This window comes from Petaurus breviceps, unplaced genomic scaffold (assembly GCF_028583685.1).
Source record: "Petaurus breviceps papuanus isolate PSGF00001 unplaced genomic scaffold, PetGlider_PUasm1.0 191, whole genome shotgun sequence".
In the NCBI taxonomy this organism is placed as follows: domain Eukaryota; kingdom Metazoa; phylum Chordata; class Mammalia; order Diprotodontia; family Petauridae; genus Petaurus; species Petaurus breviceps.
This window is the reverse complement of record NW_027185811.1, coordinates 562,723-579,696: the sequence shown is the minus strand read 5'-3', so window position 1 is coordinate 579,696 and position 16,974 is coordinate 562,723. Positions and strand designations below refer to the sequence as shown.

At 38.5% G+C, this 16,974-nt stretch overlaps 1 protein-coding gene across 1 annotated transcript in view; it reads left to right on the top strand.

Moving 5' to 3' along the window:
* Positions 1-16,974, top strand: part of SCN8A (sodium voltage-gated channel alpha subunit 8) — a 222,046-nt gene that overhangs the window by 75,643 nt on the left and 129,429 nt on the right. The window contains exon 2 of the mRNA XM_069092525.1: positions 11,352-11,685. Coding sequence (XP_068948626.1) covers positions 11,410-11,685 — 276 coding nt within the window. The 5' untranslated portion in view covers positions 11,352-11,409. The remainder of the gene's footprint in view (positions 1-11,351; positions 11,686-16,974) is intronic.

Sequence of the window (16,974 nt, the reverse complement as noted above, 5' to 3'; positions counted from 1 at the left end):
TCAACACAGAACAATAGACAGAGCGCCAACATCACAAATATTCTCTCAGTTCTATCTGCTCCCAGATCTGCTCATGCTCTTATCTTCTCCTTCCTGTTCCAGCCTTTTTGCAAGCTCCTCCCACCGTGGGCTCCCTTGTGATTACATTCAGCCTACTAAGGTGATCTTATCAGTTCTTATAGGTTCACTTATCTTCCATTCAGATGATTCCCAGATACACACACACACACACACACACACACACACACACACACACACACAGTCCTAGTCTGTCTTCTGAGAATCAGACTTTCTAACTGGATGTCCCTTGCGCATCTCAAAACAGAACATGTCTACCACATACCTGATCATCTTTCTCCTCACATCTACTCCTTTCCCTAGCTCCCCTGTTTCTTATGAAGGAGACCACCGTCTTTTGACTCCTCCAGAGTGACAGTCTCGGAGTCATTCTCAGCTGTTCGTTGTCACTCATCCTATATGTAATCCACTGACTGTTGATTCTGTGTCCTTATCTCTTACATGCATCACTTTTTCTTCTTTTCTGTGGTCACCACCCTAAAGTATCTCATTGACTCTTGTCTGGACTGTTATAATAGTTTCCTATGTTTTCTTCCCTCTCCAAAGTACCCTCCACACAGCTGCTAGATTGATGTACCTGAGCCCTGGATCTGACGATGTCACTCACGTGCTTAAAAATCTACATAGGCACATTCTCACCTCTCTCTCTCTCTTTTTTTTTTTTCAGTGGATACGCTTGAGTTTTGAGAGCTATGATTTTTATCATTTTGTTTTTATTTAGTTAGAAATTTTCCTTTTTGTTTTTAGAAACTTGAAAAACGCTAACAAACCCTCATCATTTTCCTGTACAGAGATGAGCAGAAAGAGGACTTCATGTTAAGCCAGGAATCTCTGTGCTGTTTTAACGTATATTTTAAATTTAACATGGTAGTTCCAGTACTGTCTTGATTCCCTTTTGAAGGTCTTTCTGCTTACTTTGTTTATTTTTTGTTGTTGACCCATTGATGTTCTTTTAAAAAAAATATCACTATCATTACCCAGCTCCTCCCCTTAAAAGCTCTTCCTTGTAACAAATATAGTTATTTGTTTTTAAAATACACATATTGGTTTTGTCTTAAGATGTGTGTGTGAGATTCCATATTTCTAGTCTGTCACCTCATCACTTATAGTGTGTTTCACAGTTGTTTCGTGTTACATTGTTGTAGCCATGGAATACATTGTTCTCATGTGCTCACTTCACTCAAAACCAGTTCATACGAGTTCTCCCAGGTTTTTTGAAATCCTCTTTTTATTGTTTATTATGGCACAATAATATTATATTGCATTTAGATACCATAATTTCTTTAGCTGTTTCCCAGTTGATAGATGCCCTCTTTATGCCTAGTTTTTGCTTCTGCAAAAAGTCCTGCTATGCATACTTTTGTGTATAAGGATTCTTTCCTTTTTCTTTTATCTCTTTGCCATATAAACCTCATAGTGGTAGTGGTTAAAAAGTGCATGATTTAGGGACTTTGGGGGCATAGTTCCAAATTAATTTCCAGCATGGTTGAATAGAAAAGGACCTATATGTACAAAAATATTTATAGCAGAATGGTTGAACAGCTTCATAGCTCCATCAACAGTCACAGAGGGTGCCTGTCCTGTCATCTCTCCTTCAATATTCATTTTAACTTTTTAAATCTTTGCCAGTCTGATGCTATGTCATGGATTCTCAGAGTTGTTTTAATCTGCATTTCTTTTAGGTATTTTATTTATTTATTTATTTGTGTTTGTTTGTTTAATTAAGCAATTGGGGTTAAGTAACTTGCTCAAGGTTACACAGCCAGGTGTTTCTGGGTAGGTGCCAAGTATCTGAGGCCGGCTCACTGCGCCACCTGGCCGCCCCACTTTTAGGTATTTTAGAGCACTTTTTTCACACGGTTGTTGATTACTTACCTTCCTTCTTTTGAGAACTGCCTGTTCATGTCCTTTGACTGTTTAGTTATTGAGAAATGAATTACGTTCCTATATGTTTGCATCAAATCCCTGTACATGTCTTAGATATTAGACCTTCATCAGAAAAACTTGCCACCAAGATTTTTTTCCCCAGTTCACTGTTTCTCTTCTACTTCAAAAAGCATTGGTTTGATAGATTTTTGGTTTTTGATGCAAAAGCTTTTCAAGGCAATGTCATTAAAATTTTCTGTTTTATTGCCACTTATCCTCCCTGGTGCCTTGTTTGGTCTTCTTCTAGCTATAGTTGTGAAACTTATCTCCAACTCTAGTCTTGTAATTTGTTGATGCGATGGCCTTTTGTATATGGGGCATATAGTCCATCATTTGGAGCTTTTGTTAACCTGTGGTATGAGATGTCAGACTAAACCTAATTTCTACCTGACTGCTTCCTAACTTTCTGAATAATTTTTGTTGAATAAGTCCTTACCCCAGTAGGTGGAGTTCTTGTGTTTATCAATGCCATGCTCCTACATTTGATTGCTTTTGGGTTTTGTGTAGCTAAACTATTTGACTGGAGGAACTTTTACAATTTTTAATCAGTACCAAATAGGATTGATTGTTGCCTTGTAGTATAGTTTGAAATCTGCTACTTCTAGACCTCCTTTATTCTCACTCACTCTTTCCTTTGAGATTCATGACTTTTTATTCCTCTAAATGAATTTTGGTCTTTGTAGTTTGATCAATAAGGCACTGAATTTATAAATTAATTTGGTAGTATTGTCATTTGCATTATATTGGCAAGGCCTCCAGTTGTCCCAGGATTAAATATCAACTCCTCTGGTTCAAGTTTAAAATGCATCCCAATCTGGCTTCAGTGTACCTTCAGGCTTGTTACATACCTCTCCCCTTCATGCTATTTCTTTTGGCCAAGCTGGCATAATTGCTGTCTCCCATTCACAGCATTCCATTTCCTGTCTTTGGGCCTTTGCCCAGGCTGTGCTCCACATCTGGAATGCTTTTCCTCTTCAACTCTGCCTCTTAGATCTCCTAACTCCATTCATGGCTTAACTCAAGTGCTGTAACTTATAAGAAGCCTTCCCTCTAGTTGTTTAGGGCCCTTTCTCCTCAAAATAGTCTTATATTTACTTTTTAATATCTCATACTTAATCATCTGTGACATGTTGGGTTTTTTTTCCCCTCAGTATAATGTCAACTCTTTGATGGCAGGGAGTATAATAAATGCTAAATAAATTCTTGTTGAACTGACCTGGAAGATGTGGCATTTGGTTAAGGGATCTTAACAATTGAACAAACATTTCTTAAGTACCCAGTTTGTGAAAGCACTACATCTTGCTTTTGGTATAGTCAGAAAAAACAAGAAAACAAAAGAATTACAAAAAAAAATGTGTCTTCAAAATGTTAGAGAAATGGATGAAGGTTTGAAAGGATTCTGGTGTTCTCTAAGCATAAAAATATTTGAATTTAGGATAATCAGAATTAATATAGTATGTTTCTGAAGGCTTGTAGCAAAAACACGGAGTACAGAATTTTTCGCCCCGCAACATAGAATATGTGTGTAGGAGAGATGATTCTGTTTGGTGGGAGAGGAGAATATGTGAGAGGGAGTAGTATGAGATAAAGAGAGAAGATGGCTCAAGCTGAGGAAGAGATTTAATGTTGATATGTATCAGAACAGGGAGTTTGAACCTTAGTTTTTATGCAGTAGGAAGAGTTTTGCATTGGGGAGTTTTGAGCACGACCAGATCTGCATATAAGCAAGATTAATCAGCTAATGGTATAAAAGACAGATTGGAGTGGGGAGAGTGGAGATGAAAAGATGGCTTAGGAGGTTGTGTGAAACTGTATGTGATCACAACTGGCCTGTCTGAATCTGATATGTGACTCATCATTCAAGCATAATGCCACAAAGTACACACACACACATTGTCTCTGAGCACCCATCCTCCTCTATACTCAGTCTGAGTCGCTGACATAGTTAGACAGATGGTGTACTTAGATTTGGAGTCACAAGACATAGAGTCAAGTTCAAATGTATCCATTTAATGGCTTTGTGGCTTTGGACAAGTTGTTGAACTCTCTGCTTCAGTTTCCTTGTAATGTCAAATGAGAAGGATAATATTTGCTCACAACCCAAGCTCACAGGGTTGCTTAAATGAGATAATAAATTAATGTATGTAAAGTTCTTTGTGGAGAAGCTACATGGCACAGTGGATAAAGGTTTGGGCTTAGAGTTAGGAAGACCTGAGTTTAAACCAAGCCTCAGACTCTTTACTAGCTGAGTGATCCTAGGCAGGTCACTAAACCCTATCTGCCTCTGTTTCCTCATCTGTAAAATGAGCTGGAGAAGGAAATGGCAAACCACTTCAGTATCTTTGCCAAGAAAACCTCAAATGAAGTCATGAAGAATCAGACACGACTGAAACGACTGAACGAAGTACTTTGTGCCCATAAAATACTCTACAAATCCCCCAGCCCCTAGGAATTTCAGCCCCCCCCCATTTCCCTGGTATTTACATTGTATGTATTTTTAATGTGCTTATTTATGTACAAGGGCAACCACTTTCTGCCTCAATTTTTTTCATCTGTAAAATGGGAAATAATAATAGCCGCTATCTCCCAGAGTAGTTGTGGAGATAAAATGAACTAGTAAGATTTGTTAACATCGTGTAAACTTTAAATTTCTGCATAAATACTAGCTATCATTACCAATGTGGTGGTGATAGTGGTTGTTATCATGTGCAAAGAAGTTCTGTAGCACAGTGGCGAGAAGACAGGCCTCAAAGCCAAGACGACCCCAGTTCAGCTCTCACCCTCTATCATCATCGTCGTCATCAGCTCTTTGTTTCTGAAGAGAACAAGTGAGTATCTTGACTTGGTATCTTGACTAGATGTGCATTGCACTGAAGCGAGGCAGAGTTGCACAGTCCTGAGTCATCATTCGTACTGTTCTCCCAGAGATGCTCCATGCATTTGCTCCTTTTGTTTTCCATACCTGGAATTCACTCAGGAAATCAGAAAATAACTAGGTTAAAAGGGATCGCAGAGGCCAGGTCTGATATTTGTCAGTTTTTAGCCCAGTACCTGGCATGCAGTAGGTGCTTACTAAAGATATAAAGAAGAAGCCCCTCTGTGATGTATGTGACTAGTAGGCACCCAGGCTTTGCCTGAAGATTCCCCACATCTCTTATGTGCTGGCTGCATGACCTTGGATAAAACACAGCTTCTCAGCTGGGCAGTTCTCTAAGACTACACCTGTGGAAGAGAACATGTATTGAGTCTCTGATAGAACTATAAACTCCTTGGAGACAAGGACTGTGTCAGTTTTGTCTTTGTATCCCCAGCTGGCTCATAGTAGGCATTTAATAGATTCTTATTGGTTAGTTGGTTGATAAATGCAAGCTAACAGTATTGGTTCCTCTAGAGGAAACTTAGGAATTGGTTGAGTGTAAAAGGATTACCCTTTGGATAATCTCCTTAGCAGATGATTGAAATTTGACAGGTCTGTTTGAGTTCCTAATATCTTTTTAGTGTTTCTTCCTTAATTCTTTAATCATTTGCGTCTCTGGAATCTGTTGAAGGGAGGCTGCCATAAACTCAGTGCACTAGAAAGAGCTCCTACTTCTAGAAACTCTCCTTCACAGACACACTGCATAATATCAGACTTAAAAAAACAAAAAGATACCAGAAAAATTTACCCAAACAAATGGGAACTCATTACAAAAAACAAACAAACAAAACCAGCCAGATACAGCACCACAGACTCCTTTCTGGTAAGCTGTCAGTAAAATCTTTCATTCATCACACATTTATTCAGAACCTGCTCTGTGAAGAGCTTTGTGCTAAGGGCTAGAGGTGGGACAAAGATTACATGAGCCCTAACTCCTTTTAAGGATGTACATATAGACAAGCAACTAGAACGGATCCTTAAGTAAGACAGGTACAGAGTACATCAAGACATCTAAGGTGGCAGTGTGATCTAGGGGAAGTCACTTAATCTCTATGTACCTTAGTTTCCCCATCTTTAAAATGAAGGAGTTGGTCTAGATCTCCAAGGCCTATTCTAGCTGTCTGAGAGGGGAAAGATCATTACTTCCAGGGTGTGTGTGTGTGTGTGTGTGTGTGTGTGTTGGGGAGTTGGGGATCAGGGATGGCTTCATCAAGGAAGTGACATTTCATCTGAACTTTAAAGGGTGAGTAGAGTTTCATCAGGCAGAAGTTGTGGGAAGTAGCGAAAGGGGAAATCCTCAGACTTTATCATTTAGTGTTCTTGCTTGTGCTCATACATGCTCACTGATTTTAATTTTGGAGAGATTGAGTATTGGTTTCCCCAGGATCATAAATCTCAGACTGGAAGAAATCACAGAAGTCTTCTAGTTTGACCTTTTTGTTTCATGGATTAGAAGGCTGAGACCCAGGAAGATCAAATGACTTGTCCAGGGTGACAACAGTAGTAAATGACAGATCTAGGATTTGATTTCAGGTCCTGTCATTCCAAGTTTGGTTCTTTCTTGTGTACCATTTTGATATTTATCCATTCTTGTAAGTAATTTGGGGTATTGGGTATATACAACAATATATTTGAGTAGAGACTGGGCTTTTCAAACGTGTTTAGAAGTTAATATTCTATCATAGCTTCATTTTTACTTTGCTTTTTAGATGGGGATTTTGACTTATCCATTTCTTATCTCTTTGTTCCCTGTTTTATTTAAGCTCTTATTGGAGCCTTCATTGAAATTGTGCTGGGAATAACTGGTAATAACAGTCACTACCCTTTCACAGCCAAAGCTTCATGATCCCCCCCCGTCGCCTCAGGCTCCTCATCTGTAAAAGGAGGGATTTGGACTCTGAAGGCCCTTCCAGTTCCGGTTGATTCAATTGAGGTGTATTCTAACTTGATAAAGGTATCAGGGCATAGCAGCTTGTCACTCTAAGTGTGCTGGGGTTACCTGATTGATTGGCTCAATGAATTCATACCCTTATATAATAGTGCTACATATGGCTAAATAGACATTTTTCCTCAGGCAGAAGACTTGAATATGAAAGCAGCTATTTCTTATACCTTTATTTCTTAAGTCCTCTTATGTTCCATGTCCTAAAGGGGTTTATTTCCTTTTTTTGAAACTGAAACTTGGAAAGTAACAATGCAGGATTGAATGAATCAACTGTGTGTCAGTCTTGGATGAATTTAATGAGCAAATGGCTATAAAGTCTTCTGCATGCTTTCTATATACTATGTGGAGTGTCTTTTGGGGAAATGGAATCCCAGAAAAGGACAATGACTTGCTCACAGAAGTTCTGCAAGCTCACAGTTCTCTGCTTTATGGATCATTTTATATGTGCCCTTAGAATTTTGAGTGGACATAACCTTATGAGCTGGAAACTTTTGTCCTTTCTATGTAAAAATCCCAGGAGAGAAAACATGCTAACCTGCATTGGTAGAGGGAAGTTCCCTCTGCCAGTGAAATCTAGTCACTGTTTTCTACAACTTATAAGTATTAGAGAGTTACTGTTGTGGTCTAGGGGTGCTGGGAACTCTGAAATGCAAGGGTATGGGGTGAGGGTCTACCTTGAAAGAATTTGGCCACTTCTTTCAGTCCAAGACAAAATTTATTTTGTCCACCATAGAAGTGGGCAGGATTCTTAAGAAATCTGCACTATTTGTGATGTCAATGCAGGCAGGTCAGATTTTAAGAATCTGAGCAATTTATTGGGGGCAAGATGGACACTTTTATACAGAAAGACTGAGGGGAGATATGGATGGGATCTAGGAGTGGCAAGTAGCCTGGGGTGGTCTGGAAGTAACAGAGAAAGGGGTCTAGGTGGAATTAAGGAGTGGCGAGTAGCCTGGGGTGGGTCAGGTATTGACAATGAAGGCCACAGTTGAAAGGGCAGTTGAAAGAATTATTGACTGGGATGGACAGGGTTGGGTTCAGGGGCTTTGGGGTTCCCATCCCAAAGACATGGTCTTTTTCTTTTAGGGGTCCATCATTGGCACCCCATAACTACCTTAGAAGTTATGTGATTTGGCCAGTGTGTTTCACAGGTAGGTCTTGAACCCAGATTTTCCTGTTTCTAAGCCAGTTCTCTATCCACTAAAGCCATGCTGCCTCTCAAAAAAAGAAATACTTGTAATTCAGGAGACCCTAGTTCCTTGACTCCTTTGATGATTTTTTTCTTTTTGTTTTTTTCTCCTTTTATACACATACTTTATTGACAATTTCTGTTAAAGTGTTATCTTTTTTTCTTTCACTTTCCCCCCTCTTATTTGCACCTCAGAAAGTTCATTTATACCCTTCCATTTGACTTTGACAAAATTTATGCAGCTTTTGACCCTCTTGAAGAAAGGAGCTTGCTATTAGCTTTCCAGTGCTAGCTTTGTATACAAAATCCAGATGCACCTAATGTCATGTGCTAGATTTAACCCATTAAATGGTTGTTGGATATAGTGCCTGGAATGCATAGCAAACTCTAAGATGCACAGATAAGTAAGTAACTGATTTTAAAGAGAATTTAAGTCCTTTAACTAGAATTTTCTTATTCCTTTTAGTGGGTAGTTAAGATTTCATCAAGCATTAATCATTTCTAATCAGTTGTCTGATTGTACTATGACTTAAAAGGGAATAAGAGAAGGGAGGAAAGAAAAGGGAATAAGCATTTACTTATATAGTACCTATGTGCCAAGCTCTGTGCTAAGTGCCTTTCTTTTTTTTAAACTTCACAACAACCCTTAGAGGTAGGGGCTGTAAATTGTACAATTTGTAAAATGAGGAAACTGAAGCAAACAGATTAAATGATTTACCCAGGGTCATACAGCTAGTTAGTGTCTAATGCTGATTTGAACTCAGGTCTTCTTCACTGCAGGCCCAAAGTTCCATCTACTGGGCTACCAGTTATCTCAAAAAGAGAGAGTTTTATTGATGACTTTCATCTCTAAATCATAAGAATTTCATTTTTCCCCCTCAGACTGAGTCCTCCCATGGAACAACAACAAAAAAAAGTTAAGCAAATCTGATACTATGATAAGATAACCTGTACAACATTTTGTCCTTGTTGTCCCCCACCTCTCTGCCATGAGGGAAAAGAATTTCGTCTTTTTGCTAGTTCCTTCATTTCTTTACAGTTACTTGAAATTTAACTTCTTTCTTAGTGATCTTTACATTTACTTTATTGTAGTCAATGTATATACTGTTCTCTTGGTCCTGATTTTTTTCACTTTGTTCATTGAAGTCTTACTGTATTTCTTTGAATCCCTCACGACCTTCACTTCTTATTGTACAATAATATTCCATCACATTAATATAACAGCATTTTTCTAGCCTTTCCTCAATCAAATTCTCTAGCCTTTTGCTACTACAAAGAGTGCTATGTTTTTTGTCTATACAGGACCTTCATTTGCATCCTTGACTTTGTTGAGGTAAATGACAAGCAATGGGATTATTGGGTCAAAGAGAGTGGGCAGTTTGTACTGATGTTGATGAGGGATGGCTCCCTCTAGGTTCAGCAGGAACTCTGATCTTATCTAAGACCAGAAAACCTGCAATAGCATCTGGAAAGAATTCAAGGTCTCAGGCTTAATTGGAGTGAGAGTTGTAGAAGTTTATTGTTATGCTTCTATGAGAAGCGGGCAAGAGTCCTTTAGGGGACCTGCAAGTGAGAGGGGTACAGGCTTTTACTTTTAAAGGGTAGGGCTGCCATTGTCAGGGCTGACTGGATGGATGTAAGGGACTTCAGTGCATAGATAAAGGTTAGGGCTGACTGAGAGGAACTTGTGACTTTAGTGCATAGATAGTTTAGATGAGATTTGGGCCAGACAGGAGGAGACATGAGGCAAGAACAAAGGAGTATTTGGGCCAGACCGAAGGAGACATGAAGAGATTAAGTAAGAACAAAGGAGTCACAAGTTGTTGCCTAGGCAGAATGGGGAGGGGGGAAGGGGCAGAGTTTGACAATACAAATTGCACAATATACACAAATTGCACAAATACAATTGTACAGACTGGTTTTACAAATTGATGTAGACCCCAGGTACCCCATCAATGTGTCTTGCATGATTCCAAAGTATATTCCAGAATGGCTGGACTATTTCATAGCTACATCCACAGTAGGCATCAGTATGACTGTTTTCCTGCATCCCCCAACATTAATTGTGCCTATCTTTTGTCAGCTCTGACAAATTTGCTATATATGTGTAGCCCAGAATTGTTTTAGTTTTTTCTTTATTCTTAATTTCTTTGTTATATTTTAATATTATTATTAATTTGGACTATTTTCAGTGTGATCATTTATAATTTGCAATTATTTTGAAAATTGGTCATAGGCTTTGACCTTTTATCTATCAGAGATTAACTCTTGGTATTATTTATCTTTATTTTTTTTTCTAATCAGCCTTAAAGGACAGTTATATAAGTACCATAGTTCTGCACATTGGTATTACAGTTGTTTAAAAGCTTTGAAGGGTAGATCAAGTCAGCAGATCAGAAGGAAAGGTTCAGAGACATTATGTATGTTGAGTCAAGCATAAGTTTCTCATGCATTCTTTCCATCTTTTTTTGATGTATATAAGACAGGTCTTCTTGCTTAGGGATGCTTGCCAAAAGCCTTATAGGCAGGAATTTCTAGTCTTGTATACATCCGTCTTAGATAAATTCAACAGTAGTTATGTTCCAAATAAGCAAGTTTCCTCTTCCCTTTTTGGTTCATCATTTGTTAAGAAAACAGAAAATAATAACACATCTTCATCATATGGTTGCGTGGGGACCGTGTCAAGGGTGGGTTCCGACCCAGCATTTAATAACCAATAAGTGTAGAGTTTCAGAAATAAAGTCCAAAGTTAGTACAGTCATCCCTTCCACATTGCCACTTTCCCCAATAGGGTTTTGTTATATTGCAGATTGGCATAAGAAATTAAAAGGGAATTTTTAGAGAGTTTTGCAGAAGCTGCAGGCAACATATAAAGACCAGCAGACGAAGCAGAAAAAGTTTAAAAGCTCAGAGATGCATAATATATATAATATCAATCCAAATTTCACAATAAGGTACTGTTTATACCTAATAAAAAGAAGAAATTCAAGATTTCTTCTCTGGTACAAAGGGAGGGTCAAAAAATTTCATGCAGATTTTCCAGATTGTGGGGGCACCACACCTCTAACCCCTGTGATGTGGAAGGGATAAATGTAGTGTTTCAGTGTCATTATAGGTTAACAGTTAAAAGCTTTGAATCAGAAGCTATTCCTGATAACTGCCACAAGTTAATAGGAGAGAACAGTAACTGTCAGTGAGACATAAAACACTACTCTCAGGTTTGAATATAAGTTTTGTTTGGTCTCCTTTTGATTCAGTAATTGATTAGTGTTGTCTGTGTTCCTGTTTCTTTCCAGAGTCGACTTGTCCTGAATGCAACATAACTAGCGAACAAAGCTGCTGCAGGATGAGAAGATGGCAGCTCGGCTGCTTGCACCACCAGGCCCTGACAGCTTCAAGCCTTTCACCCCGGAGTCCCTGGCTAACATCGAGAAGCGCATTGCTGAGGACAAGATCAAGAAGCCACCTAAGCAGGATGGCAGCCACCGGGACGACGACGAGGACAGCAAGCCCAAGCCCAACAGTGACTTGGAGGCAGGAAAGAGCTTGCCTTTCATCTATGGGGATATCCCACAAGGCCTTGTTGCTGTGCCACTGGAGGACTTTGACCCATACTATTTGACACAGAAAGTGAGTTGGAGGAAGAGAAGCCTTGGACACCCATTTCTGGGTTGGAGGCAGGACTAACAGGTGTATGGGAATGGGAATGGGAAGGCATCTTATCCTCTTTGCCACAGGTTGGAAAAGATGGGAAAATGTTTTCTTTCTCTTGGTTCTCATGTATATGATAGATGCTTGGCAAACAGTAAGAAAATGGTGATTACAGAGTCATCAGGTCTTCATTAAGAACAGTTCATGCCAAACTAACCTGATTTTCTTTTTTGATAAGATTACTAAACCAGTAGATGAGAGACATCAAAGTTAATCAGTGTTTTAGCAAAGCTTTTGGTGAAGTATGTCACATTGTTCTTGTGGAGAAAAATGACCTGTGGACTAAGTGATAAACGTAATTAGACTGATTCAGAATGGGTGAGACAACTGCAGCAGTTGTTAGTGGGTCATTGTTAGCTGGACAGGAGGTCTCCAGTAGAGTACCTCAGGGATCTGGGTTTGCTTGATATATTAAATAACATTCCATGTGCAATTTAATTTTTTTTATCAATGATCTGAATAAAGAAATAGATGGCACACTTACCAAATTTTTAGATGATATAAAATTGGGAGGGAGTTGGATCAATTAAAGTGAAATTCAATAGAGATAAATGTAAAGTCCTACTCTTGGGTTCAAGAAATCAGTTTCATAAATATAAGGCGGAAGAGGCATGTGTCTAGAAAAGAACTGGAGGTTTTAGTAGGCACTGGAGAGAAAGGTACCAAATTAAATTATTTCAAATGCACCATAAAAGCTCCCTGTATAAAGGAACCCTGGAGTAAAATGTTGGGCTGCATTGGGAAACATACCTTCCAGGAATAAGGAAGTGCTAGTCTTACTGTACTTTGCCCTATCACATCTGTCTGGAGTGTCGTGTTTAATTTTGGTTACCACGATAGAAAAAGGATATTGATCATTTGGAAAATATCCAGAGGAGGGCAACTTAGATGATCAAAATCCTTGAGTCTGTGTCATAAGAATTAATTGAAGGAGGTAGACATGTTTAGCCTGGAGAAGAGAAGACTCAGAATGTGAGAGCTGGCTTCAGATATTAGAAAGGCTGGCCTATGGAAGAGAGATTTGACATGTTTTCTTTTGGACATAGAGTGCAGAACCAGAAAGATGTCAATTTAGGCTTGAGGTCAGGACCTACTTCCTGATGGTTAGAATTGTCCAGAAGTAGATGGGCTGCCTCTGGAGGCAGTGGGCTCCTCCTCCTTGGAGGACTTCAAATAGGAATTGAATGTCTAATTCTCAGGTAGCCATTGAGGTCCTTTCCAACTCCTAGATTCTTTGATTCTCACTTTTTAAAAACTTAATTTCGAATTTGGGTTATGAATATGGAAGATACCTTTGAGCTTTCCTTCTGTTGTTGTTGGATAAGTAGGTGATCATGGGTCAAAAAAGTTCGTTGACAATGAATGTGAAGATTTTCAATATGATAACTTTTATCAGATTGCTCTTTCTGCCTGACATATATTTAGAATGTATGTCTCATTCATTTTCTCTTGTCTCTCTCTCGTCTCTTTCTTTCTCCTCTCCTCTCCTCCAATTTTTTCAGCATATAGACATTTCCTCTGAGCTTCCCTTCCATGTAGTCATCTTGATTGATTTTTCCCTATTTGAGTTTGAACTCAGACTGCTTGCTTCCCTCCCTTCCTGCTGCCATTCCCCACCCTCACCTCCTGGCCAAGTGATGTCTTCCAAATTTTTTTTTAATCAAAAAATACTTTCTAATCAACACTAATGCCTTGTTAAATTTTATTCAGTCAGCTGTGTTATTTCCAGGGATTGCTTAGGTAGCTGAAATTCTCTGTGAATATTAACTACTTCAGTAAGATGATCAAAGAAAGTAATCTTAAAGTTCTATGGAATTAAAAGCAAATGACAATAATAGTAACAGCAACTACTATAAGAATAAGAATAATAGCTAGCATTTGCACAGTGCTTCAGGGTTTGCAAAGCACTTTACAAATATTATTTCATTTTATCTTTTTCATGACGACCCTGGGAGATGGTGCTATTATTATCCCCATTTTGCCTATGAGAAAACTGAGACATAAAGAGATTAAAGAGTTCAGAGGAGTAGGTGGACATATCATAGATCTTTCAAGTATTGAAGGGTTGGTTAACAGTATTTTAATTTACAATAAGGATTCTCAACCCAGGGTCCCTGGATCACCAAAGAGTCTGTAGATAGTTTTCAGGGAACTATGAACTTAAATGGGGGGAAAGGCCATCTTTATTCTTCACTAACCATTTTTCACTTCCTTTGTGATCCAGTATCCATTTAAAAACATTATCCTGAGAAGGCCTTTCTTAGACTTCTAAAGGGCTCTATTATACACAAAAGGTTAAGAATGCTTGATTTGCAGCTTTTTAGGGGGGAAAAAACTTCTAGTGAAGAATACTTGTGTATGTTTACAGGTACAGTTTATATATAGTATGTATATACTTATATGTATATTTAATATATATAGTATATAATTATCTTATATACACATTTCACTTCACCTATCCCTTCCTTGGTCCCCTTTCTTTTTCTCCTTCTCCCCAGGTTTTCCCCTTCAGTTCTTGTCTTATTTCTTTTATAGCTTGTCAGGAGAATACACAGTCAAGAAAATGAAATTCCTTTTTGATTTCTGTTCCTGAATAGTCCCTGCAATTTGTTAGGTCTTTGTACTTTTTTTCTCTGAAAAAAGAAAGTGGAAGAATCTTAAGTAAAATGATTTGGGCATACCCTGAGGATATTATTGCTAGGAGAACAGTATTCAAGTTATCTGCAGAAACATGGGCTCCCAGTCAGAGCTGTGTAATAGCCTTGGACCCCAGAATTGTGAATTTAGAACTAGAAGGGATGGTAGAGGTTATCTAGACCAATCCTCTTATTTTGCAGATAAAGAAATTGGAGTCTGGAGAGTTTAAGTAACTTTCTCAAGGTCACACAAGTGAAAAGTTTTTATTAGGTAAAGTGAAGTATATTTGTGTAACTTCCTCTATTCTTTCCCTCACCCCCAGTTCTCTTTTCTTTTCTTGCTTCCCAAACCCAAGTCTTCTAACTCCAAATCTAGCACTCTTTCTACTATATTAATCAGGCTGAAATTTGCACAAAAGTTAAAAGACCTGCCACCTTTCTAGGCATAATCAACACAAACTTGTCGTAAGATTTTTCTCTCCCAGTTGCAAAACTTGGGACTTTCCATCTTCCTCTGATACATTCAACAGTTATTTGAGACAAAATTCAGTTGAAGATTTGTCAGTTTTCTGCCATCTGGAAATTTAATTATGAGATTTGTTTCTATAATAGAAACCAATCTTTACAGGAACTTGGATGCTGGTGGTGACTGTAGATTGAAAAAACATTTGGTTCGAGGCATTTTCACTGCATTGAATTTTACCAATCCATTGCATAGGTAGATGACACATTAATGTTTATTGATGGTAGGTGAAGAAAGGAGTTCATCATTTAGCCCTTGCTCCAGTTTGATGTGAATCACTCACTACTTTTATGTGCATGGGTACCCTTCTATAAAGGCTAATTACATTTCCCTTGACAATAAAGAAAAAAAAAGCATTACCCCAGCAATGATCTAGTAACATTTACCAAAAATTTTCTAGTACTAGCAGCAGTATTCTCATCACTGTCAGTAAACCAAAGAAACAACAGAGAAGTGACATTCATTGTCTTTTTTACCAGTCCCATAACAGTCGATTTTGGACCAAAAGGGAGTGGAGGAGAGGAATAGTCATGTCTCTGTCCACCTTGAGTGCGTATTGGACATTGACTGCTGATCATCTCAGCCTCAGTTTCCTTGTCTGCAAAGTGAGGAAGATGGACTAGATGGCCTCCAAAGTCTCATCCAGCTCTGAATTTATGATCATATAATTCCTTGAAAACTCTCTGCCTTTCTCTGTAATCTTGATTCATTTCCCTTAGCTATCCATGTTGCTATGCCTTCTTTGCATCTGAGCCCCTCAGTACAAGAAAATAGATAGCTATTGGGAATGGTATGCATCCCTTTTTTAATTTTAATCACATGTGAGATGTGATTTATCCAACAAACAACTATGAGACAAAAGCATCATGGGAAATACAAAGATAAATAACAGTCTTGTCCTTTCTCCTTCCCTCTCCCTCCCCAATTCAAGGAACCAGTGTAGGAAATCAGCCTGATTAGGAAGATATGTCAGATTGTAAGAGGTGAAGGCACTTTGCTAAGAAGTAAATGCTAAGAATGGGTGTAGAATAAATACTCTTTCAAATGTTTGGCAGTGGAAGGAGTGGGAACGGCAGGAAATTTTATTCTGGAATTGGAAGACTTGAGCATGTTTTTACATCGAGAGGAAGAAACAAATAGAGAGGGTGAGATTAGAGATTAGAGAGCAAGAGGGGAGGAATTATTGATAGAGCAGGGTTCTTGAAGAGGCAGGGGACATAGGATTAAGAGCAAAATGGAGTGGTTTGCCTAGGAAGGAGAAGAAGCCTACTTCTTCCTCTGGGACAGTAGGATAAAAGAAGAGATGATAGTTGAAGAGATGGAGAAATTTTGAAGTGTGAAGGAGAGCAAATAAGGACACATATCCACTGACCTCCAGCTTAGTGTAAAGTAGAAAGTGAAACCTCCTGATGATTGAGGAAAGTACAGTTGGGATTAGGGCTTGTGGAAAAGGTCTGGAATCATTACTGTAGGAAATATAACAGGACTATATGAGAGATGAAAAGAAAGTTAGAGTTATTGCAGTGAAGGCCCAATTGAATCTGATAACATGAGCTTGCAGGGAATGCAATCAGCAGATTTTCTCAACATTCTCCTCAGGGCTTGAATGTGTTCTCTTTCTTTTTCTCTTCACTGATTTGACTGCCACCTCCCTTCTGTCTTTCTGGTCTCCCTCTAAAGCTTAACTGTATACTGTCTGAGTTTGCCAAACTAAAATTTCATATTGATTGTAGTGTGATCCCTCATTCCTCCTCTGACATGTAGATGTGCAAATTAATTGCTAAAAGGGATGGAGGCCCAGGCACTGACAATTGAGCAGTGGAGACCCAGGTAGCCTTCTAGCTCTGTTTTCTTTTGATCCACTGACTCTCTTGCTACTTGGATAAATACATAGTAGGAAAGAGTTTCGAGTAAGAATTAGCATTTATCTCCTTAAGAAATGCAAATTTTCCAAAGGTAGAGAAGTTATAATTATTGAATATTATTACCTTGTCTACTTTCAAAAGAGTCTGATACAGTTTTATAATTGATAAGATGAACTTAATATGA